The sequence below is a fragment of the Triticum dicoccoides genome, chromosome 2A (genome assembly GCF_002162155.2).
Source record: "Triticum dicoccoides isolate Atlit2015 ecotype Zavitan chromosome 2A, WEW_v2.0, whole genome shotgun sequence".
Classification (NCBI taxonomy): domain Eukaryota; kingdom Viridiplantae; phylum Streptophyta; class Magnoliopsida; order Poales; family Poaceae; genus Triticum; species Triticum dicoccoides.
In genome coordinates this window covers 679,452,071-679,478,000 of record NC_041382.1, presented here as the reverse complement: position 1 = coordinate 679,478,000, position 25,930 = coordinate 679,452,071, and the positions used below count along the sequence as shown (strand labels likewise).

The window sequence follows — 25,930 nt, the reverse complement described above, 5'->3', positions numbered from 1 at the left end:
GCGACACCTACACCTGCTTCTACTATTCGTTCTGATATGTCGCATGTTATTGATGATGTCACTTCTGCTATGCATGATACTTATGATGAAACTGCTTCTATGCATGATACTACCGTGCCCCTTGGTGAATTTCTTGATGAACAAATTGCTAGGGCTAGAGAAAAAGAAATTATTGAATCTGAATACAATGATGATAGTGATGATGAAAATATGCCTGTTATTCCTGAGGGTTATCTTTTTGATATGGAATCTTCTGCCGCTATTTTAGCTTGCAAAGATAGATATGAGCTTAAGAAGTTATTAGTTAAATGGAACAAAGAATCACTTAGAGATAAAATGAAACCCGGCCCTGCTTTTGCTACTTCACCTATTTGTGTTCCTGATAAGGATTATGAATTCTCTGTTGATCCTGATATAATTACTTTGGTTGAATCTGATCTGTTTTATGGCTATGAATCTGAAACTGTTGTGGCACATCTTACTAAGTTAAATGATATAGCTGCCCTATTCACTAATGATGAGAGATCGCGTTACTTTTATATACTGAAAATATTTCCGTTCTCATTAAAGGGTGATGCTAAGATATGGTTTAATTTTCTTGATCCTGGTTGTGTGCGTAGTCCCCAGGATATGATTTATTACTTCTCTACTAAATATTTCCCTGCTTATAAGAAACAAGCTACTTTGAGGGAAATATACAACTTCGTGCAAATTAAAGAAGAGAGTCTCCCACAAGCTTGGGGGAGGCTTCTCAAGTTACTTAATGCTTTGCCTGATCATCCTCTTAAGAAACCTAAAATACTTGATATCTTTTATAATGGGCTAACCGATGCTTCCAGAGATTACCTGGATAGTTGTGCTGGTTCTCTTTTCAGGGAAAGAACACCAGATGAAGCTGAAATTCTATTGAATAATATGTTGACAAATAAAAATAATTAGGCACCTCCTGAGCCAACTCCTGCTCCAATTACTGAGCCTATTCCTAAACCAACTCCGAAGAAGAGAGGTGTTCTATTCCTCAGTCCCGAAGATATGCAATAGGCAAAGAAATCTATGAAAGAAAAAGGTATTAAAGCTGAAGAAGTTAAGAATTTACCTCCTATTGAAGAAATACATGGTCTTAATTCACCGCCTGTTGAAGAAACATATGATCTTAATTCTTTATTTATTGAAGAACCTCCTGATCCCGATATCCTGACACAGGTAGTAAAGGTAAATTCTCTCTATAGATATGATAAAGCTGAAGTCCCTCCTACTAAAATTGCTAGTCAGTGCTTGGATGAGTTTGATAACTTTATGTTTAAGCAAGACGACTTCAATGCTTATTTTGGTAGACAATTAAAAGAAAATGCTTATATGATTAGACGCTTGGGTGATTATATGGCTAATATTAAAGATGAACTTAAACTTTTTAGCAAACATGCTTCTATGGTTACCACTCAAGTAGAACAAGTACTTAAGGCTCAAAAAGAAGTGCTCGATGAAATGAATAGTAAGAAAAATGATTGTGCTATTAGAGTGGCTACTAGAACTGATAGAATGACTCAGGAACCTTTGTATCCTGAAGGTCACCCTAAGAGAATCGAGCAAGATTCTCAAATAAATAATATTGATGTTCCTAGTTCTTCTAAAAAGAAGAAGAAGAAAAATGATAGAACTGTGCAAACTTCTTGTGAACCTATTGCTGAACCACCTGATAATCCAAATGATATATCTATGTCTGATGCTGAAACACAATCTGGTAATGAACATGAACCTAATGAAAATATTAATGATGATGTTCATAATGATGCTCAACCTAGTAATGACAATGACGTAGAAATTGAACCTGCTGTTGATCTTGATAACCCACAATCAAAGAATCAACGTTATGATAAAGAAAACTTTGTTGCTAGGAAACATGGTAAAGAAAGGGAACCTTGGGTTCAGAAACCCATGCCTTTTCCTCCAAAACCATCCAAGAAAAAGGATGATGAGGATTTTGAGCGCTTTGCTGAAATGATTAGGCCTATCTTTTTGCGTATGCGATTAACTGATGTGCTCAAAACAAATCCTTATGCTAAATATATGAAGGATATCATTACTAATAAAAGAAAGATACTGGAAGCTGAAATTTCCACCATGCTTGCTAATTATACTTTTAAGGGTGGAATACCAAAGAAACTTAGAGACCCCGGAGTACCTACTATACCTTGCTCCATTAAAAGAAATTATATTAAAACTGCTTTATGTGATCTTGGAGCCGGTGTTAGTGTTATGCCTCTCTCTTTATATCGTAGACTTGACTTGAATAAGTTGACACCTACTGAAATATCTTTGCAAATGGCTGATAAATCAACTGCTATACCTGTCGGTATTTGTGAGGATGTGCCTATTGTGGTTGCAAACGTTACTATTTTAACGGACTTTGTTATATTTGATATTCCCGAGGATGATAGTATGTCTATTATTCTTGGAAGACCTTTTCTTAATACTGCAGGGGCTGTTATTGATTGCAACAAAGGCAATGCCACTTTTCATGTTAATAGTAATGAGCATACGGTACACTTTCCGAGGAAACAACCTCAAGTTCATAGTATCAACTCCATTGGAAAAATTCCATCGATTATATTTGGAGGTTTTGAATTTCCTCTTCCTACCGTCAAGAAGAAATATGATATTCTTATTATTGGGGATGTGCATATTCCCGTTGAGGTAACTTGGTGTTATTCGAAATTTCTCCGGTTTCATGATTATCGGAATGAGTTTGTTAACAAGACTTGATCAACCTTGTTAGTGGATTCTTTTTTATGAGCATGAGATGGATGAAACTAGAAGCACCACCTTCTGTACCCTCTCTATACTTCCTGTTATTTATATTAAATAAAGTAAAAATAGTATTTTTTTTGTTTGTTTCCTGACTTATCCGTGCAATATAAAAATATCCCGAAAATAAAAGTCCTCGGAATGACATGCCAATTTAATATGATTTTTTCGGGAATATTCGAGGATTTACTGTGCAAAAATTACCGCGGGAGGAGCTGCCACCTGGCCACGAGGGTGGTGGGCGCCCCCCCCCCTCTAGGGCGCGCCCCCCTGCCTCGTGGGCCCATGATGGCCCTCCTCCACTTATCCCAGCACCCATCTTCTTCCTCTGTCTCACACAAACCCGAAAAACCAACTCAAGCACGAGTTCCAGCCACTTTTGCTGTGATTTTCGATCTCCTTGCTCAAAGCACCTCTCGCAAAACTGCTTGGGGAGATTGTTCCTTGGTATGTGACTCCTCCATTGGTCCAATTAGTTTTTGTTCTAGTGCTTTATTCTTTGCAAATTTGCGTTGCATAGGTGACCATGTTCTTGAGCTTGCATGTCAAATTTATATGGTTTCAAGTAGTTCTAATGCTTGATATAGGCTCTAGGCACTTGTAGGAGTAGTTGCTATCAATATTATTGAAGTTGGTTAACTTTTGTTTGAAGTTACTAAAAATTTCAGAATCTTTCAAAGAAAAACAATATGCTTAGGAAGATGTTCCAATGTGGTTCCTCTAAGAAGCAAGGACCCAGGATTGCTATGCGCGATGCTGACGAGGATCCATCAAGAGACGCTCCAGTACGGCCTTGCGAATGGCCATCAGGAAATTTTATGGACCGTGCGGGAATTAAAGAAGAATTCAAAATATATTTGCACAATGCCGGTCTTGAGGATTTTGAGGCTAACAAATGCCCCCAGTATCATGATCTCACAAGTTCCTTTGTGAGGAGGTTTGAGTATTCATCTTCGCGTAATTCTCCTTCAGTCATGTTTGATCTCTATGACAGATCTTATACCATGAACTTAGAGGATTTCACTTCTGCTTGCAAACTTCCATCATGGGGTAGTGTTAGGGATCCTCCTAAATCTGAATTTAGTATAACTGTGGGGGAATCTAGAGATATAACGCAGGCTACAGGGAGCATTCACTTTCCTGCTATACATTATTTTGCTCTCTTCATCGGTAGATGCATAAATGCTAAGGATGAAGCATGTCATATGTGTGTCCCTAATCTTAGCATTCTTAGGAGTGCTGTGTTAGGAGACCAATCTTATCATATGGGAGCCATTGTAGCTCGTAGGTTGCATCATAATAGACATAATGGAGATTTTTTTGGAGGAATTTATGCAACCCGCTTAGCTCATTTTCTTGAGATAGACATTCGTGAGGGTGATACGGAGTTGCCTCCTGCATATTTAGATTATGACTCTATGGCTTCGCACCAGTTTGTCGAGAGGCCTGAATCACCTCTCTTATATCGTTTAATTTTTGATAAATGACGTGTTTTCCGTATTACTCTCCCTGCTCCTGCCTTCTTTGATTCACAGACAAAAAGAAGATATGTTATTACCAGAGAGGAGGCAGAAGAGTACGAGAGGAGAGAGGAGGCAGCTCGACTCCACGTTGCAGCTCAGCAGACGATAACCGCTGCACATCAGTATGATCCCAACTATTCCTCATCACATTACGACCCCAACAACTATTATGGATATCCGCCAGGCCAGCCGTGGCCATAGACCAACTTAGGCCAAAAGCCTAAGCTTGGGGGAGTACGTATTTCTCACCGACATTACATTTATGTTCACACACACTCATTGCTAGATGTCGGTGCTCATACTTTTTCACTGTAATATCCATGCTAGTTTATTTTCTTTTTCCTACTTTCTTCTTGTGTATTTGTTAAACCTTAAGAAAAACCAAAAAATTAGTAGTAGTTTATTTTTCTGCTGTAGTAGTAATAATTAAAAATAAAACCCAAAAATATTTCCCGTTCTTCTTTTGCTTGTTTGGAGCTTTCCCATGTAAATAGTTTTATTTCTTTTCTTTTCTTTGGGGGTCAGTAGGAGAAGACCATAATTAAATTGTTGAAGTGGCTCTTATATGCATTATTGTTGATTTAACCAAGAGCCCATGTTGCCTTGTCTTCTCCTGTTTATTGAATGTTCGCAGATTCCAGCTTAGTCCAATGCACGTGCACCCTTATTATTATTCACATCGTTCGGTCGTGCAAGTGAAAGGCAATTATGATGATATATGATGGACTGACTGAGATGAGAAAAGCTGGTATGAACTCGACCTCTTTTGTTTTTGTAAATATGATGAGCCCCTCGTTCTTGATTCAGCTTATTATGAATAAACATGTTTGCAATGATAATTAGAGATCATAGTTGCTTGTGCCATGCTTGATTAGCTATGAGTTATAATGATTTACCTTGTGTGCCAACATGTTATTGAGATGATTATGATGTGGTATGATGGGGTGGTATCCTCCTTTGAATGATTTAAGTGACTTGACTTGGCACATGTTCACGCATGTAGTTGAAACAAAATCAACATAGCCTTCACGATATTTATGTTCATGGTGGATTATATCCTACTCATGCTTGCATCCAATGTTTATTAATTTTAATGCATGTACATGGCTGTTGTCGCTCTCTAGTTGGTCGCTTCCCAGTCTTTTGCTAGCCTTCACTTGTACTAAGCGGGAATACTGTTTGTGCATCCAATCCCTTAAACCCCAAATTTATTCTAGATGAGTCCACCATACCTTCCTATATGCGGTATCTACCTGCAGTTCCAAGTAAATTTGTATGTGCCAAACTCTAAACCTTCAAATAAACATTTTGTTTTGTATGCTCGAATAGCTCATGTATCAACCAAGGCTGTCCTTATCTTTCGTGTTAGGCAGGTTATTCTCAAGAGGAGTGGACTCCGCTCCTCACTCACGAGAAAATGGTTGGTCACCGGGATGCTCAGTCCCATGCTTTATGCAAACTAAATCAAAATTAATTGCAAACAAAACTCCCCCTAGGACCTGATGTATGTTGGAGGTACTCGTTGTTTCGAGCAAGCCATGGATTGATGCTTGTTGGTGGAGGGGGAGTATAAACTTTACCATTCTATTTGGGAACCGCCTATAATGTGTTTAGCATGGAAGATAGCGCCATCTCTTAGTTGTTACGTTGATAATGAAAGTATACCGCTCAAAATACAATTTATCTCTATTTCAAAACCGAGCTCTGGCACCTCTACAAATCCCTGCTTCCCTCTGCGAAGGGCCTATTCATTTACTTTTATGTTGAGTCATCACCCTCTTATTAAAAAGCACTAGCTGGAGAGCACAGCCGTCATTTGCATTAATCACTATAAATTTATATTGGGTATGACTATGATTGGATCTCTTTTACCATGAATTACAATGTCTAGTCACTCCTTGATCTTTAAAGGTGCTCTGCGTTTATGTTTTGCGGTCTTAGAAAGGGCTAGCGAGATACCATCTTTTTATATCATATTATGATTGTTTTGAGAAAGTGTTGTCATCCGAGATTTATTATTATGACTTGCTAGTTGATTATGCTATTGATATGAGTAATTATGAGACCTGAGAATTATTGCAAATGTGGTTAGTTATGATCTATGCTGAAAACTTGAATGCTGGCTTGACATAGTTACAACAACAAGAGCAAACAGAGTTTGTAAAAGTTTTTCTTTCTTTCAGTTTGTCAACTGAATTGCTTGAGGACAAGCAAGGGTTTAAGCTTGGGGGAGTTGATACGTCTCCATTGTATCTACTTTTTCAAACACTTTTGCCCTTGTTTTGGACTCTAACTTGTATGATTTGAATGGAACTAACCCGGACTAACGCTGTTTTCAGCAGAATTGCCATGGTGTTGTTTTATGTGCAGAAAACAAATATTCTCGGAATGACCTGAAACTCCACGGAACATCTTAGAAAAAATAACAAAAAATCCTCGCCAAATATGAAGACCAGGGGGCCCACACCCTTCTCACAAGGGTGCCCCCCCCTAGGGCGCGCCCCCCTACCTCGTGGGCCCCCTGGATGCCCTCCGACGCCAACTCCAACTCTATATATTTGCTTTTGGAGAGAAAAAAATCAAAGAGAAGAAATCATCGCGTTTTACGATACGGAAACGCCGTCAAGCCCTAAAACCTCTCGGGAGGGCTGATCTGGAGTCCGTTCGGGGCTCCGGAGAGGGGGGTTCGTCGCCGTCGTCATCATCAACCATCCTCCATCACCAATTTCATGATGCTCACCGCCGTGCGTGAGTAATTCCATCATAGGCTTGCTGGACGGTGATGGGTTGGATGAGATTTATCATGTAATTGAGTTAGTTTTGTTAGGTTTTGATCCTTAGTATCCATTATGTTCTGAGATTGATGTTGCTATGACTTTGCTATGCTTAATGCTTGTCACTAGGGCCCGAGTGTCATGATTTCAGATCTGAACCTATTATGTTTTCATGAATATATGTGACTTCTTGATCCTATCTTGCAAGTCTATAGTCACCTACTATGTGTTATGATCCGGCAACCCTGAAGTGACAATAATCGGGACCACTCTCGGTGATGACCATAGTTTGAGGAGTTCATGTATTCACTATGTGCTAATGCTTTGTTCCGGTTCTCTATTAAAAGAAGGCCTTAATATCCCTTAAGTTTCAATAGGACCCCGCTGCCACGGGAGGGTAGGACAAAAGATGTCATGCAAGTTCTTTTCCATAAGCACGTATGACTATATACGGAATACATGCCTACATTACATTGATAAACTGGAGCTAGTTCTGTGTCACCCTATGTTATGACTGTTACATGATGAACCGCATCCGGCATAATTATCCATCACTGATTCGGTGCCTACGAGTTTTCCATATACTGGTTTACGTTTATTTACTTTCCCGCTGCTACTGTTACAATCACTACAAAATACCAAAAACATTACTTTTGTTGCCGCTACCACCACTATCATATTATTGTGCTACTAAACACTTTGCTGTAGATACTAAGTTTCCAGGTGTGGTTGAATTGACAACTCAGCTGCTAATACTTGAGAATATTCTTTGGCTCCCCTTGTGTCGAATCAATAAATTTAGGTTGAATATTCTACTCTCGAAAGCTGTTGCGATCCCCTATACTTGTGGGTTATCACACCCTATCTCGATCGATCATTCTTCTTTCTTTGATTAAGCCTTTGAAGTTGAGAATATGTTCCACTTGGCGGTCCATTTCCTCTTGCATGCTCATGAGCATGATCATGTCCACTTCTTCGTTCGAATCTGAGGAATCGAAAAATTCATCCTGAATCATTTGGTCAAGCTCCATCTATCCATACTCTCGTCCGACGAAGCATCGGAATCCATCGTTTTCCCTAACAAAATTACAAAAAATCCGGTCAGACAATGTGTCGAACACATCAAGCACAAGGCGGAGTCATAGAGTTGCCGGACGTACCTCGGTGGCGTCCGGACGGAGATGACGTCCCTCACGGCGAGGATGGGAGAGAGGACTGCTCCACCGGAGCTGCTGGCGCAGAGGCTAGGAACGGTTGCGGAGCGCGCACGGTGGCGGAGCTGCGAGCCGGACGGCGCGAAGGAGGAAGAAGATAGGAAAGAGCAAATGGATCCGGCAGCTCTGGGATGGATTTGATGTACTTTGGGATGGGGTCGGGCTATCGGGTCCGACGTGGTGAGCGTGCCCGGACGTCCCATATCCGTCTCATATTTGGGCTGGATATGAGGTCAGACCGAGCGTTTGAGGGCAGTTTGAGGAGACTGTCTGGATAAAAAAACATGATTGGATAGTGACCGGGCGGCCCGCCCGAACAGATGAGACGGGTTTGAGACAGCTGTACATGCTCTTAGACCCACGTGGTACTCATTCTTCCACGAGATCCCCAAGTGAACTTTTTGTAGGTGACAGCTGGATGACAAGGGCCGAAGGAACAGATGCCATTTTAAAGCCTACATATGTGGGTGAATCCAAAAGTGTACCACATTCCATGCACCACCTTCATTACCTATACTATTAAATAATAACATATTGAGATGAGTCCAAAGTTTTCAACATGCGCTGTTCACCATCCTCCAAAGATCGGATGAATGAAAGGTCACAGGGAAAATGTGGGCCATCTCCGCACACCCATACTGTCATGGAATGATGAAAGAGGTTGCATTTTAATTTCTGAGTACAAAATGAATTTTTTTTGTACATCCAAAGAACTTGTGAGATTTTAGGGGTTTTAATGGTTCACCCACACCTCCGCATTTTCCACTTTTATCCAACAATGAAGTTGAAACGCCCGACCTGTACGTCATTGTGATGCACACATTCATGATATGAATAAAGTTATCAACAAGTGGAATACTACAAAATAAAGCCAACTACGATAGAATCGTTACATGATATGAATAAAATACTTATGACTAAGTCGACTTCATCCACAACAATGTCTTCAAGAAGGATAAATAATCTCACGACATTCTCACGCTCGGCCCGAGATGGCCAGGACAAGGATTTTCATTTTAGTGTCGCGGTCAATCACTAAAGGTCAGCACAACAACAAAAAGACAACACATTCAACACGATAGCGACACAAATTCATCCCCGCTGAGCTCGGCCATTAAAGACCAGACAAAGTGTTTTCATCTCGGACATGAAGCGGTGTTTTAATCACCTTCTTGAAAATGAACCCTCTGTAGTCACGTCTGCCAATACTCCAAGCCAAGTCGTAGTGGCGCTAGCAAATTGGGGAGGGGTATGTTCCCAGCATAGACCATCAACACAGTCATCGAGGGGTCGGCCATGATGTGAAGCCGATGTGTCGTACTTCACATCGACGTGAACCGGCCTGCAACATCCACTACGTCCTCATGGTCATTGCCCTCGGGTCCCTTGTGTGAACAGATGACGCCTAGCAAGATGTCAGCTACTCCCTCTGTTTCTAAATAATTATCTTTCTAGACATTTTAAATGGCTACCACATACAGATGTATGTAGACATATTTTAAAATGTAGATTCACTTATTTTGCTTCGTATATAGTCATTTATTAAAATATCAAGAAAGACAAATATTTAGGAATACTTGCATCGGCAGCCAAATGATTGCTAGTGCGCATCGAACACAGTGTGCCAGGTCTGCCACGTGCAGGGCTATCGCCACCGTCGTCTCATCATTCTGCATTGTCTAAAATGCCGCTCGTAGTCGTCACGGTGTCATCGCATTATTCTGCGTCGTCTAGGTTGGCGTTTGCAGCCAATGCACGCGTCCTTGGTGAGGCTGATCCATCCTTGGTGGGAGCCATTGGTGACAACGGCTTGGGGCAAGGGCCGGTGGAGCACGTCCTGTTTCCCATAGCGAACCATCACCATGCTCCCACACTTCTGGTTGGGGCCGGCCCGACTGCTTGAGGTTTCGCCCCTGGTACTCACGCAGGAGCGACGCTACTCCCTCCGTTTTTATTTAGTCTGCATATTAGGTTTAACTAAAGTCAAACTTTGTAAAGTTTGACCAAGTTTATAGAAAAATATATAAATATTTTACCATAACAAATCTATATGATGTGAAAGTACATTCAATAATGAATCTAGTGGTATTGATTTTTTATTGTATATGTTAATATTTTTGTTTATGAATCTGGTCAAAGTTCATAAAGTTTGACTTTGACCAAAGCTAATATGCAGACTAAATAAAAACGAAGGGAGTACTACCTACCACCATGGCCAAAGACGGCCCCAGGTCAAAACAACGACCACCACATCGCCGCTCACTGGGACAAGCCACCAAGAGCCTTGGATTGGCAGGCCAAGCGGCTGAAACCCATTACAGGCAGCCATTGCATGCTGGCACGCACAACAACCAAGCCGCGGGAAACCACCACATCTACATAGCGTATGAATTTGTTGTTATATTTGTTCTTTTTTTGCGACTTGTAGTTGTTGTTGCTGCTGCTAGTAGTAGTACCTCTATATATAGCTTGTGCAAAATAAAGGGATGATAAGCACATGAATGTTGTCAAATTAGATGTTTGGTTCACAGGAATCCAAATACATAGTCAAGTTAAATTTTATCTGTATAGCTAGAATGTTATTATGTCATTAAGGAATTTGAAAAGGAGGTCCAAACAGAGTTTAGAATTGTTTTTCTTTTAAGATTGGGTCCAAAGGAAAATTTCCTCCATTATTTCTTTACCCCATTCCTTTAACCCAAACACATAAACAATATCATCATAGATTTTTTTTCTTCTATTACTACAATTTACCTTCACTTTTCCTATGAACAAATGAGTCCGTAGGGTTGGTTGGCGGAGGTAGGAGGCTGGGGACAATAGCCGTTGTAGCTAGTCGTGCAAGGGCGGCCATTGGAAAGTACATTTACCTCCGTTCACTAATATAAGTTTTTTTTACATTTTTGTAAATCAAATGTGTGTAAACATGTTTTAGTGTGTTTATTGACTCATTTCTATCCGTATGTAATTTGTATTAAAATATTCAAAACAGCATAAATTTGTGAATGGGGGGAGTACTATTTTAAACGAGACTAAAAAAATCTACCACTCATGAGAAGTCTATGAGTAGTACGAAAAGACACTTGGAATCTCACAGGGCATTACTGTGGTACACGCGGGTGTGCGGCAGATAAACGTCAAATTACTCCTACCCCGGTCCCCCACCCCCATTCGCTAGGCTAGGCTTTCTTCCGGCACGCCCATTCATGCAGCCACCAATATCTCCAAGTACAGTGCACGTACCGGGGCCAGAGTAGCACTCCACTCCCGCTCGCGGGTCTCGGGCAGCCGATCCCACTCGCCCATTCCCGATCGGACGCGCGCCGTCCGCCCAGCTCGTGGCCCGGGCGTCGGATCCGAGACCGGGCGGCCGCCAAGTGGACCAGAGGAGAGGAGAGAGGAAACGTGCCACTGTTGCGCGATGCGGGGTGGCGCCAAATCAAATCAAAGGAGGATCAGCTGGCCTGCCCTGGCCATGATGATGGCGATCTGAATTAATGGGGGATATCACAGTCACAGCGCGGTCAAAGGAGCGGCAAGCAAGCACGGAGGCAATGGCGCTAAGGCTAGCTGCGCTCGTACTACGTGGAACTACTAGCGTGGTCTCCCACCCTGCCGCAAAGCCCAACCCTATCCTGCCCCGCGCCGCACCGCCCCGCCCTCGTCGCTTCTCTCTGGCCCTTCCCTTCCGCAGCTCCACTGCACGCTCGCTCGCTCGCCCGGTTACTCTTAATTTCACGCGCAGGCGCGGCGGCAGCAGAGCCCATCCCAATAACTCTCTCTCTCTTTTCGCAGCGGCGGGGGGCGGGGGCGACGTGGGCGTCGCGCGGCCACGGGCGCGGCGGCAGCGTCCGGGCGCTTTCTGGCTACAGGAGGCTGTACGACGGCCATCATGGGGCCGGGGCCGCCGACCGTGCGCGCGCGGGGGCTCAGAGCCTCAGAGAGACTGGTGGACGAGAAAAGGCTGCGACCGTTTGGCGTGGCGACGTACCAAGTGGGTTCAGGACCGGGGCTGGGCTGGCCGGTTGCGGTTCAAGTTTCGGGCAGCGGGTACGTCGTCCTTCCCACGCCGTTTCAGGCGCAGCAAGAGCGCAAGACGCATCTCTCGGAGGGTGCAACATGTCGATGTTTACATACATCAATTCATCATGGCGTTTGCGTTTGCGGCGGCGTCGATACGTCACAAGGCCTACCTCTGTCCGTGCACAATGAGGAGGAACTTAGGAGTAACATCACACACTCCAATACAACTTTACTTATGTGACACATATTTAATGAAGAGAGAGGTGCTTGTGGTAACTAGCTAAGTTACCAGAACATCACACACTCCAAAAAACAATGAGTCTAACCTAATAAATACATCGTTGCATGACACTATATAGATGTTCCTATCCACTATGAAGATAGTAACATAGTCTAGGGAAGTGTGTAAGTTACTAGCTTATGTTCTTGCCCATTATGACCAGCCTTAAGCTCAACGAACATTTTGGCAGGATCAAGGCGCTGCTGAAAGGATGTGTGTGAAAATTACAGCTTAAACCGACCAATCACCGACCTTTAATCCAGCTTACAGTAAATGAAAAATGATGAGCCTTTCGCTTCACAGCGGCTTGCATGCAAACCTTTAAGTGTAGCATGATTGTTTTCCTCTGATGCATGCTAAGTACATGTATTTGTTGTTGTTTGGTAGCGTCGTATGTGCTGAGACATCTTGAGCTGAGACTTTGTCTCACACTATACATCTATTCAGACAAGCTGAACAAATTCGAATTATGAATGTTTTTCTATTGATGAATAAAAATTGAAAACCGTGAACAATTTTCGAAAATATGAAAAGAAATATTTAATCATTTTTAAAAACAAATTATTCAAACTTGGAATTCTCAACATTTTTTAAAGTTTTAAACAAAATTTGAATACTATTTTTTTGAAATACTGAACTTTTTTGCATTTTTAAAAATTTGAACAAAATTTTAAATACTGAATTTTTTTGCATTTTTTAATTTTGAACAAAATTTGGAATTTTGAAAGTTTAAACAATCTTTGAAATTCTGTTTTTTTTTAAAAAAAAATGAACTAAATTTGGAATTCTGAATATTTTAAAAAATCTTAACATTTCTGAAAAACCTGATTTTTTTTTAATATTTGATCAATTATGAATTCTGAACATTTTCTGCAAATTTAAACAAAATTTGGAATTATGGACTTTTTTGAAAAAAAACAAATATTGATTTTTTGTAGATTTTTTGAAACACATCATCGCTCGCTTCACTCGTGCATGCTGACCAGCGAACAGCTGCTTGGGTGTTCTCCCTTGTGGATGCTAGGAGGGTATTTGGGTTGAGCTCCTGCATGCTGAGGAGGACCCGTGTAGGCTACCAAACACCCAAAAATGGATTGAGTAGGAAACTTTTGTCCTCATGCACCCTATCAAACACATGCTAATTGCACACGCAGGAAACGAGGCACTAGCATGAGGCTGGTCATAGTGGGGAGTAACTTATACTAGTGTCATGCATATGACACTAGTCTAAGTTATTATCTTCATAGTGCAAAATAACATACTAGTAGTGTCATATGTAACTTTATTTAATGGCTTGTAGACTCATCTTGTCTTGATAAGCGCTATGTTACAGTAACATATTATGTTACCACTTCTCAGTAACTACATGTCACATAAGCAAAATTTCTCGAAGTGCGCTATGTTACTATCTAAGTTACTCCCACTATGACTAGCTGAGGCGGGTTGTAGGTACAGTTTGCATGCACTCACATGCATGCAAGCCTCCTAATTATGCACAGAAAACAAGACGCAACATAGAGAGTAGAGAATAGAAAAACACATATATTGGTGCATGTTTAGCACGTGGGGCCTAATTTTTCTAAACATGGCTTGGTGGCTGGACGACCCTTTAAACCTGAATGAAGGGACTATAAGGAGGAAGAGAGAAGAAAATATGGAGACACGATGTTACGTCTATGTTGGCTTATACATGCATTTGTTTCCTTTAGTTTGCCACTTAACTTTTGGGTGAACTTTTTGTTTACTTTATTTCACTCTAAGAGTTGTTGTTGTCTTCTTAAAGTGCCGACAAAGGAGAATGCAACACCAGTATAGTGTTATGAAAATATGTTATTTGTTTGAAAAATGGTTTGATTATTTCTTTCCGCACATTATGTATGCATGCGAAGAAGCTGAAAAGGACCATAATTTTAACATTGTGACTCATTTAGAGAAATAATGTGCCAATATTTATGAACAATATTGTAGAGTTATGACTTTACATGCTAAAATCAAGAAGTTCGATGTGATGGACAACAACCCAGGAAATAATCACACTAGGAAAAACACTAATTTTTTTGCCTATGATTCATCAACATTTCAGACTTTTGGTCAAACATCCTCTTGCAAGAAATTCAATATGGTATCAATGCCGAGACATCTTGAGTTTAAGATCCGACCAAGGCAATAATTTATTTAAAAAATGTAGTCTACATTTACCCCACAGCTAAGACCTGGCATAGACTAGACATATTTGGGGCCTACATTGATCCCATCTAATACTACATGATATAGCTAGATGTGGTGACGAGTGTTAAGTATATCTCCTGACATTTCCATGAATTTTAAATTTGGAGTGAATTAGATGGCGCATGTAATTCAATCAAAACAAGCAATGTTTTTGTTCACGCAAACTAGTAAAATTTGCAACAACCTCATCCAAAAGTGGTTGCTAGCTACTTGTCAACTACTTGCCATTGACATGTCATGTGCCTGCGACATGACACCTTTATTTATAAGGCATATGGTAGCATATTGTAAAAGGAACATTTTCGTTATCATGTAGAAACATGGAAAAGTCAAAAGAATAATAGAGGATGTTCCACAACAATGTAGAAATATGGTAGATAACACATCTACATTTGTATAGTTGCATACACCAGTAGAGCTATGGCAAGGCTCAAAGGGCCATGGGCCACCCTGGGCCGTATCAAAAAGGAGTTTTACATAAAGCTAATCCCACAATAATGCATTGGTTTTTAATTTGGTAGCGCTATTTGCACTATCCGGTCCGCCCAACATTTTTTGGGTAGCTCCGCCACTGGTTGCATATAACGTTGTTGGGCTCGAATATATGTGCATTAAACATCCCTAAAGATGTTTTGATTGGGGACACTTTTAGAGAAAAGAAGAGTCAAAGATGTTTTAATGTTACTAAAAGTGAGCCAGATCGATTTTGCTTGCATTGTGTTTCGGTTTTTGTTTCATTGTGTTCCATCCAATACACATTATCTTGGACACATATAGCATACTGCAATTATTTTTGTTATTTACACCAAATCATTATAAGAACTTCACATCAGCATGTTTCATGTTAGTTTCTATCCAATTATTTGTAAGCCAGAACATGTTTTGATGACATTATCTTTTATTAATGTTTATTGAAGATGTAAGATGTAACATAAGCATTTTTCATGGAATTGATAACCAGATGTACTAAGAAAATAAATAAAGTCAAATCAGTAAAGCAATATGGCATAGGTTGATTGTCATGTCTAGTTTATCTTGATGAACACAAGTGTTATGTACTATTTATGATTGGCATATAGGAAGTTGCAACAAACTTACTACCCCCAAAAAATATTATTAGTAATTATGAGTTTCATTTATTTCTTATATAACAATGTTACTGGAGCCTATGTTATTAAGATAATGGGGACCGAGATATAATTATTGCTAAGTCACAACTAAGATCATTTGATTTAAACACAAGCTCTGTGCAAGCACAAAAAGAACAATATCCCACAAGAAAGAACAGTAAGAACTTACTACCGACCAAGAAATAAATATTTTTGAATAGTCAACCGAGCCACAATACCTTGACAAATGTTAGACATTTGTTTTGCAAAATTTGAGTGGAAAATTGTAAGTTCACATCAAGTCCTCCATTCCGTAAGGTTGTCACTCTCTTATTTAAATCCAGTTATCTGACATGTATGTTAGAAAATAATGTTTAACGTGCTACCAAAGTTATGATTCTTTGTAAGTTCAACCCTCCACAATGAGTCAACTCTTGTATTTTGTTATATTCTCTCCATATTATCATCCTCCATAAAATTATATACGTGGCGGGACTAAAAGGGTCCTATGATCCAGCCACGTATCACACATATGTTTCATTTTTCTGTTGTTATGTATATATGATGAGAAGTTGAAGATCGACCATTTTAACATTCCATAGACATTCGGCAAAAGCATGCATCCACATTTATGCCTAGTATTTTATTTGTCATAGGAATAATAGTTTTGAAGTATGGAACTGTTGTTATGTTTCTATCACTTTTAAATTAGTGGGGTCAAAGAATGTATTGTTATGTGTTTTCTCTAGAAACACATAAAGCAAGCCGACCAAAAAATCAAGACAAGGGAAACAAGTAGTCTTTCGACCAATGTAAACTAGAAAATGTTCAACAACCTAGCTTAACAAAAAAAGTGTTAGCTAGTTCCATTTTGGAAAATCATTCATATTTCACCTGGCAAACAAAGGTACACCTTCATTTCTAACATAATTGATGACTTGTTAAGAAATATACTAGGTTCCACAGAAATTTTGAAAAATCAATAAAACGTGAAGCAGTGTGGCAGATAACACATTTGATTCCATATAGTTGTATAATAGTGCTAACAGTGTTGGCCTCAAATATATGTGGCCCAAATTTTATTAAAAAGAAAGTTATTCAATTTGGTGTGCGACAAGATTTGACACTAAACATGTCTAGGATATGTTGTATTCATACCACTTGCGGATGAATAGAAACGAAAGATGCACAAACGATATATTGAGTCATGTCCACTTTTTCTTTCATTCTATTTCATACAGCACACATTAAGGCCTCCTTTTATTTATAGGAATCCTATAGGATAATATTGCTAAAGGAAAATTCCTATTGAGCTATTTGGTTCATATGTGTGGATTCCTATTCCTATGTAGGATTGCTTCATGTCTTTTGGATTTCAAAGGAATTATTTTAGCTCGGACCCAATGGAAACATTCGTATCCCATGAACCAAGTGACATATATTTTCTTATAGGAACTCTGATGACTTTCCTATTCCCATGATTTTTCTATCTTATGGACCGGATGAGGCCTACCTCTTAAAATAGCAAGTTGCATTTGGTTTAGGTTACCCCTTTGTAGGATTGGTAAGTATGTATAGAGGGAAGTGGTCGAATAGACTACTAAGGAAAATAATGGAATATGTTCCCAAGTTTTAATTTCTTGGCAGATTTTAGGCTTTTCTAGCAATCTATAGAGCACCATATACATGCAAGTCTAGAATATAGGCAGTGGAAAGTAAAGACATGCAAGTACAAAGTAAGAGAGGCAGAGTTGTGAAAATCGCAAGCGCAATTGGCTTGTTGAAGATTTTTCCCGTGGTTTGGATAATTGACGCCATCTTACATGCACGTTGATGGAGGCTTTTGTCCAGGAAGGATCTAAGATCACAAGGATTTCGGTTGCAAAATTCCACAAAGGAATAATGTCCATGAAGGACATGCCCATGAAGGCTCCACGAATTAGCAACCAAACTATTCCACCATGGCTTATGCCCACGAAGTACTAGCCTCACCAGGGTAGACCTTCGCGAAGTACGCGGTCTCTAAACCCATACAAACTTTTTTGGGTTCTTCACAAAGTTGAAGACTCCCAAGCAACACATAGCCGATCCAGGAGGTGCACACCCTCCCAAAGTAACAAGATAGAGGTTGTTGACAATAAATCCCTTGTTGATGCGCTTCAAAAGATAATCTACTCAACACTCAAACATGTTCAAGATTTAGCTATGGATTTGGAGAAGTAGGAGTGGAAATAAAGAGGGGGTTTTATATCAAAGGGTTTGATTGGATGGTCGGAGTAGAAAGTACTTTGAAACCAACACAAGGAGGTGGCGTTCTTTCTCAGAACAAATGATGGAAGTGGAGTTTGCTTCGAGATGAGCTAGTAGGATAGCTAGGGGTATATATAAACCGGGCCAAGAATCTGACCATTACTCACCTTTTTGCACAACTCAGAGACTCCGATTGGTGTTGCTCGATGGCTCAGAAGTGACAAGTTTCATATGCATCGATAGGTTTGAATGGAAATCAATCAGTGGTTCTGAAGTGAGTACCTCAGTGGTGGTACACTCATTGTCAGCACTTCAAAAGTTTCAACTAGAATGGCTCAGAATTTCTGACGTGACAATAGAAGGTTTATGAGGTTTCTTCGGTGGCTCTGAATGGGATGCTTGAGGCGTCGATTGAAATAGGGTTTGGAACAACGACTATATCTGGATGGTATGGTGGTTTCGAGTGGAAGTGCTTTGGCATCATCGAGTTGCATGTCATTAGGAGATATAGTCGAAAACTTGAAGGAGTTTGATCTCTAAGCACATGGAGCAAAAGGCTCACAAGTCCTCATCCCATTTTGATAGTATCGTCATGCCTATATACTCAATGCGATATTGGATCACGGAAAAAAGAAGAATCCTTTGGCTTGTCCAACAATTGTCTTTAAGCATTTTTAGTGATCACCTTCCATTCCAACGCTATTCCTGTTGTTTTCTGAAATACTCCCTTCGTTCCTAAATATAAGTTTTTTTAGACATTTCAAATGGACTACAACATACGGATGTATGTAGACATATTTTAGAGTATAGATTCATTTATTTTGCTCCATATGTAGTCACTTGTTAAAATCTATAAAAAGACTTATATTTTGGAACGGATGAAGTATACTTTAAACTAGCATTAGTTCTTTGAGATATCTTGATATAAATTACCAAAATTCCCCTTGGGGATTAGATGCACTTTCACCCTTTTTACTAGAACATGCATAAAACCCAGTATTGGGAGTGTTTAATGTTTTACATTGCTATGAAATTGTTCTATAGTGCCAGAATAGTATGCATGTGTCCTTTTTCACTTTTATTTGATGAAGCTATAGAATAGAACATAGGGACTTTTCATGAGCTAGACACCATAAATATGGCACCACACCATAAAGCAAAAAAATGATCAGGCCACTTGTTACTATCTCTTTTGTCTCGACCCACATAAATGTTACTATTTCTGGCTCATATAAATGTTACTATTTCTGGTCCACAAAAATAGCAATTGCGACAAACTTACAAAAAATAGCATATTTCCTTCACTTGTGATGTGGCAATCATTTGGGAGCCTAGATTATCAAATAACATTTGATCAAATATTCAAGCTACCAAGAAAGAATTGTTCTTAACCATCCAATCCAACTACGAGATTGAGCTATAGTCACTCAGTAAAATAACATATTTGCATTGGAAAATTTGAGCGGAGACATAGTATTTTTAAGACCGCATCAAATTTGGATAGTTACATATCAAGTTCAATTTCTTAGGTCTGGTTCTTTGGGGGCGGCTTATGAAATAAGCTTGCAAGGGCCGCTTAGTACTTTAGAAGCCACCAAAAGAATTGGGCCTTAGTCCAGTACTCTTGCGTTTAAATCTTATTAATTGTTATCCCAAATACATGTTAGAAAAATGTGTTTACATCCGACCCTCTACGACGGGTCAACTCCATTAATCTTCATTTTCCCTATCACTTTCATATTGTCATTGTCGATAATATATGTGACATGACACGGCCAAAAGTGCACCTTGTTCAAAGGAGGCCGAAACCCCCCAGGATCGAGCGGCCAGGAGCGGGCCACGTCCCCTCGCCCCGGCCGCGACCCATCCGGGCCGTCCGTTGCACCGCGCGACACGGACGACTATGCGGCCACAGGCCCCGGCTCGACACACGGATCGACACATCACACGGCGCCACAGTGAAGTTGTTGTTCACCGCACCCCAATCTGTGACCACCACGCCACGCCATGATCACCACCACCGGCTAGCTGCTGATCGAGCTCCCCGCCCCTAGATTCCCAGCGCCTCCTCCCCATTCCTCTCTCTCTCTAGCCTCTTCTTGTGGTGTTTGTGCGGCGCACGCATGCCGCTGCTGCCGCGCACACGGCCCCAACAGTGAGAGGGGGGGCTGGGCAGGGGAGGGACGCCGCCTGCGACTGCAAAGCTGTCATCTTCTGCCCCCGGGCCTCGCCTCGCCCCTAATAACAGTGGAGATTCCCGCCTCCCCGCCCCCAATTATGGATACCCGCGCGGGGAGGAGAAGAAGATAGGAGGGGAGGACGAGGCGCGAGGCCGCGGCCATTGCTCCGGCTCCAGGTGAGCGGCTCCGACCCCTCCCTCCCTCCCCTGCCCGGAGTCCTACCCGAAGGCCGGATGGCCGGATCTTTCGCTGGCCCCCGGGGCGGCAGGATCTTTGCGCCGTCTTCCTCGATTTGCCCGGTTTCTTTTTCTGTCCCTCGTATCCCTTTTTCCTCGCGGCCCGTGGTTTCCATTCCTAGGCGGGGCTGCTTGTCCCTCTGGTGGTTGGATTGCCAATCTGGTAATACCAGGTTGTTGCTCCCTACCAGTGCCATGGGAATTTCCTGATGCCTGCACAGCAACAGCTTCAGGTGTTCCTCTTCTTATTTCCTTCCGCCTCCCTTGCGGGCCGCGCTTCCGGGGCCAAATGCCACGGAAAGCTTAGCAGCTCGGCCTCCCAAGACTCATCACCAGGGGACTTCCGTTGCCGCTCTGTTCCTCCTACAAGCAACCAGCACCAATCCAGCTCGCGTGCCTTCAGCTTCAGGTTAAAGTTGCATTGCTCCAGCAAAACCGATTTCAGGCCTGCTATTGGCTGGAACAAGGAGAGAGCGCTTGCTGTTTGTTCCCCCCGATTTCTGGTCGGCGGGTTGCTTCTGATTTTGATTATGCCTTTTCTCTTTCAACAAAGTGCACGATGCCTTTGCCAAACTTCACCCGCGGTGCCGCCTGCTGAATTTGCGTCTAGGCCCTACCCTTTTTGCGCCGGTATTTTTGTTATCATCACAAGTAGTTGTGATGTGGATTTATGCCCATTCCCGCTGTTTAAAGGCAGAATTTGTGCCATGCCTTTCGCGAACAAACGGATGGAGACTTCCTTCGCCCTCTGGCTTTTGCAGATTCCACCATCTTATGATATTGCCTGCTTGGTTCTGCGGCGGATGCGCAGCAAGAATATACACATATATAGTGGGTCATATTCGTCGTACAGAGGATTCCTCTTATGATATTACCAGCTTTTGTTTGCGTGGTTGCAATCTTGCAAGAACCTATTCCCCGAGAATATCAGGCTATTCCACCAGCACTTGTTTATTCTCTTGTGTATAATAATAACCTGGATGCTCTTAGTTTCAGCATATATTTCCCGGTCCGATGCAAGTTATAGAGCGCAAACACATTTGCTAGATTTGTCCAGTGTCTCCTGACATTTTTACCTTGAAAGATTATGTTCTCAGACTTGTTTGTTCTCATTTTTAGGGCCATAGCTTCTCCTGTCCATCACATCTGTCAACTGTTCGGCACAATGAGGCCTTCAGATGACAGGATGCAGCTCTCAGGTTTGACGCAGTCGGAAGAGTCATCGCTTGACGTGGAGGGGCATTGCTCTCACCACGAGGCATTTCCTTGTTCTCCATCGATGCAACCAGTTGCTTCTGGGTGCGTGCACACAGAAAATAGCGCGGCATACTTCTTATGGCCGACTTCAAACCTGCAGCATTGTGCGGCGGAGGGACGGGCAAACTACTTTGGGAACCTCCAGAAAGGATTGCTGCCGATACTCCCTGGAAAGTTGCCCAAGGGTCAGCAAGCAAATAGCTTGCTCGACTTGATGACCATAAGAGCTTTCCACAGCAAGATATTGAAGCGTTTCAGTCTCGGAACCGCAGTGGGCTTCCGCATAACAAAAGGGGTTCTCACAGAAACCCCCGCCATTCTTGTCTTCGTTGCTCGAAAGGTTCACAAGAAATGGCTTAATCCGAACCAATGCCTTCCTGCGATTCTTGCGGTACGAGAACCTCATTTTATCTCTTGTCTTATATTATTGGACAGGCTTGTTTTCAGACTTGGGAGTCGTTTTTGTCGTCGACTAATATCTTTCACTTGTCTGGATCATTACAGGGTCCAGGAGGTGTTTGGTGTGATGTCGATGTCGTAGAATTTTCATACTATGGTGCACCGGCTCAAACACCTAAAGAACAGATGTTTAGTGAGCTTGTTAATAAGCTGTGTGGCAGTGACGAATATATTGGTTCAGGCTCTCAGGTTCATACATCTATGCTCTTATCTGTATTGGTTTGCATTGCCTAGATATCATCTTCTTTAAGCAGTGAATGCTGCCATGTGTATAAATTGGATTGAGCACAGACATGCACTGCTAGTTATTCTCTCTATCTTGCCAGTGGGCCGTTCAAATTTTGTCAGGATTCTTTGGACAAAGTGAATAAAATTGCAGTGACGATAAGGTTATGACACGGGCTGATAGTTACTACTCCCTCCGTTCATTTTTATAAGTCGTTTCAAACAACTGAAATTGAGCTGTTTTGCAAGCTGTCTGAAATGTATACAATTCCTTATAAAAGTGAACAGAGGGAGTATGTCAGTTCGCACTGTTATGCATAACAAAGAGCGACTAGAAGTCCTGCCAGTGCTAACTTTGTTCTTGTTTAGTTTAAGTAAATCTTTGTTCGTTTTTCTTGTGGTGGTCTCTAGAGCGCCAACTGGATGTAACTTGAGTTATCCCATCGTGAACTGATCAGCAATCAGAAGTAACTTTCTCGCCGGTAGTCTCTAGAGCGTTGTGTCATTTAATGACTAGAATGGTCTAAGTTATCATATGCAGCTTAACAATTGGGCCCCTGCATAAATCTAGTCACCACTCGTCTTTAAAACTCACGTACTATTTTGAATGACAGTTTTTTTTTCCAAAACATAACTGAATTATATACTCCAGAAGTTAGAGCAGCATATAGGGCATTGAATGATTCAATAGGGCATGCTTCTCATTTCCTGCTGAGAGTTCTCCATACGCTGTTTTACTGTCTCAGGTTGCAAGCCAGGATACGTTTGGAACTTTGGGTGCAATTGTGAAACGACGCACCAACAACAAGCAAGTTGGTTTCCTCACGAACCGACATGTTGCAGTTGATTTGGACTATCCTAACCAGAAGATGTTTCACCCGTTGCCGCCGAATCTTGGGCCTGGTGTTTATCTTGGGGCTGTCGAGAGGGCAACATCTTTCATCACAGATGATGTTTGGTATGGAATTTATGCTGGAACAAACCCAGGTAGAGCAGCTACAAGTTATCTGGTTGATATAGGGAATTCATGTATTATTCACAGAATTGAACTTCAAAGTATATGTTATAGAGAAATGCCTAGTTAATGTTTCATCTATTTAAACACAATGTCTTCAATTCATAAAATGAATAAATTAATGCATTCCACGAACACAAAGATAAGTTTGTGAAGCAGGACTTGTCTTTCTGATTGTACCAGTTTTTGTCAGTCAGTTCAACAGCAACTTTTGCTTTAGACTACATAGGAACAAAACAATATCTGTTTACGGGACAAAAAAAACTTAGTTTATGTTTTATATATGTAAATTTATAAACTTATAAGCTTCTCCTTCTGTTTAGTGCAGTTTTATATGATGCATATGTGCTGTTCTAATCCCCAAACATATATGCTGCCCCTCTGTGGATCTGCAGAGACATTTGTACGAGCTGACGGTGCATTCATCCCATTTGCTGATGACTTTGACATTTCCACAGTCACAACTATAGTTAGGGAAGTCGGTGAGATTGGGGATGTTAAGATTATAGATCTGCAGTGTCCTATCAAGAGCCTCATCGGGAGGCAAGTTTGCAAAGTCGGCAGAAGCTCTGGTCACACAACTGGGACTGTGATGGCATATGCCCTTGAGTACAATGATGAGAAAGGAATATGCTTCTTCACTGACCTCCTCGTCGTTGGTGAGAACCGCCAAACATTTGATTTGGAGGGTGACAGCGGAAGCCTTATTATCCTGACCAGCCAGGATGGGGAGAAGCCACGTCCTATTGGGATAATATGGGGTGGCACAGCAAACCGTGGGAGGATAAAGCTCACAAGTGAGTATGGCCCTGAAAACTGGACCACAGGGGTTGATCTTGGCCGCCTTCTTGATCGTCTAGAACTTGATCTTATAATAAACGACGAATCGCTCAAAGGTGAGTACCGCAACAGTTTCCTTCATGTTCCAGTGTTCTCCTGGAGTATCATGTTATTGGCATTTCATACTTGAATGTTGAATTACGTTTGCTCCAATGGTACAAGGCTGACGTAATTCATGTATAATAAAGATGCTGTGCAGGAGCAAAGAAAAGCCTTTGTGGCTGCAATTAACTCTGCTATTGGGGAGTCCTCTGCGGTGACTGTTACTGCCCCAGAAGCCACCCCGGCAGAGAAGGTTGAAGAGATCTTTGAGCCTCTTGGGATCCAAATTCAGCAGCTGCCTCGTCATGACCTGGCAAGCGCCACAACCGAAGGGGAGGGCGCAGCCAACACACCCTCCGACATGGAAGAGCGTCAGTTCATCTCGAACTTCGTTGGCATGTCTCCCGTGCGCCGTGACCACGATGCTCGGAGGAGCATCGCCAACCTGAACAACCCGTCAGAGGAAGAGCTCGCCATGTCGCTGCACCTAGGCGACCGGGAGCCCAAGCGGCTCCGTCTGGACCCGGAGTCCAGCCTGGACCTTGAAAAACAGCCTCATCCGGACCCGGAACCGAGCCTGGACCTGGAGGAGCGACCTTGTCCAGACCCAGAAATGATGAGCCTAGACCTGGAGAAGCAGCCTCGTCCGGACCCGGAACCGGGCCTGGACCTGGAGAAGCAGCCTCGCTCGGACCCGGAACCGGGCCTGGACCTGGAGAAGCGCCTTCCAGCCGACCCGGAGCCGAGCATAGACCTGGAGAAATGAAGCGCTGATCCGAATGACATTTCTGGGATGAGCCTGCCCTGTGGACGATCAAAGCGAGTAGATGGAAGAACCCCTGCGGTTCAGCAAACTGAACCTGCAATGTTAGTTTATGTTAACTGCTACTATTGGCTTCGCAGGAAGCATATCGTATCATGTCATGTACTACTATGGCACTTGATTCAGCCCTTGTAGGATGTTGTTGGGTGGTATAGCCCTGCAGTTTTGCTGTGCTCATAAGATTTGATATACAGAATGCTGAATCTGAATCTCTTTTCTTGGAGAAGACAATGTGCCGGGACAGATGAGACTCTGGTTCACCCCTTGTAGGATGTTGCTAGATGATTGATCTTTCTATTGTGCTAATTATCATTAAATCTTAAGATGTACTCCTGTTCACTCGTTACTCAGATTTCTTTGATAAAAATTCTATTAAATTCAAAATAGTTTCATGATATGTACTTTTATATTATTTTGTTAGATGTTGGATTGTAGCACTGCAGTTTTGCTGTTCCCGTAAAATTTGACGGTATACATAATGCTGGATCTGAATCTCTTCTATTGGGAAAGAATGTAATAGGATTGACATGAGAACCTGGGATGATTGATCTTATAATTATTACTGAATCTTAGATGTGTTACCCCTAGTCTTAAAAGGACATGGAAGCCACTTTCGAGGTCGAAAGAATCCCCAATTGTAAGTTTG

General features: G+C 41.8%; 1 protein-coding gene across 1 annotated transcript; it reads left to right on the top strand.

Annotated features, from left to right (window-relative positions):
- Positions 1-20,212: 20,212 nt before the first annotated feature.
- Positions 20,213-25,630, top strand: LOC119356195 (protein NARROW LEAF 1). Its single transcript, XM_037623126.1, has 6 exons — positions 20,213-20,563; positions 21,743-22,271; positions 22,385-22,528; positions 23,311-23,551; positions 23,975-24,475; positions 24,608-25,630. Exons 2-6 carry the CDS (start codon positions 21,789-21,791, stop codon positions 25,225-25,227), a joined length of 1,989 nt encoding a protein of 662 aa, XP_037479023.1. The 5' UTR covers positions 20,213-20,563; positions 21,743-21,788; the 3' UTR covers positions 25,228-25,630.
- The last annotated feature ends 300 nt before the right edge of the window (positions 25,631-25,930 follow it).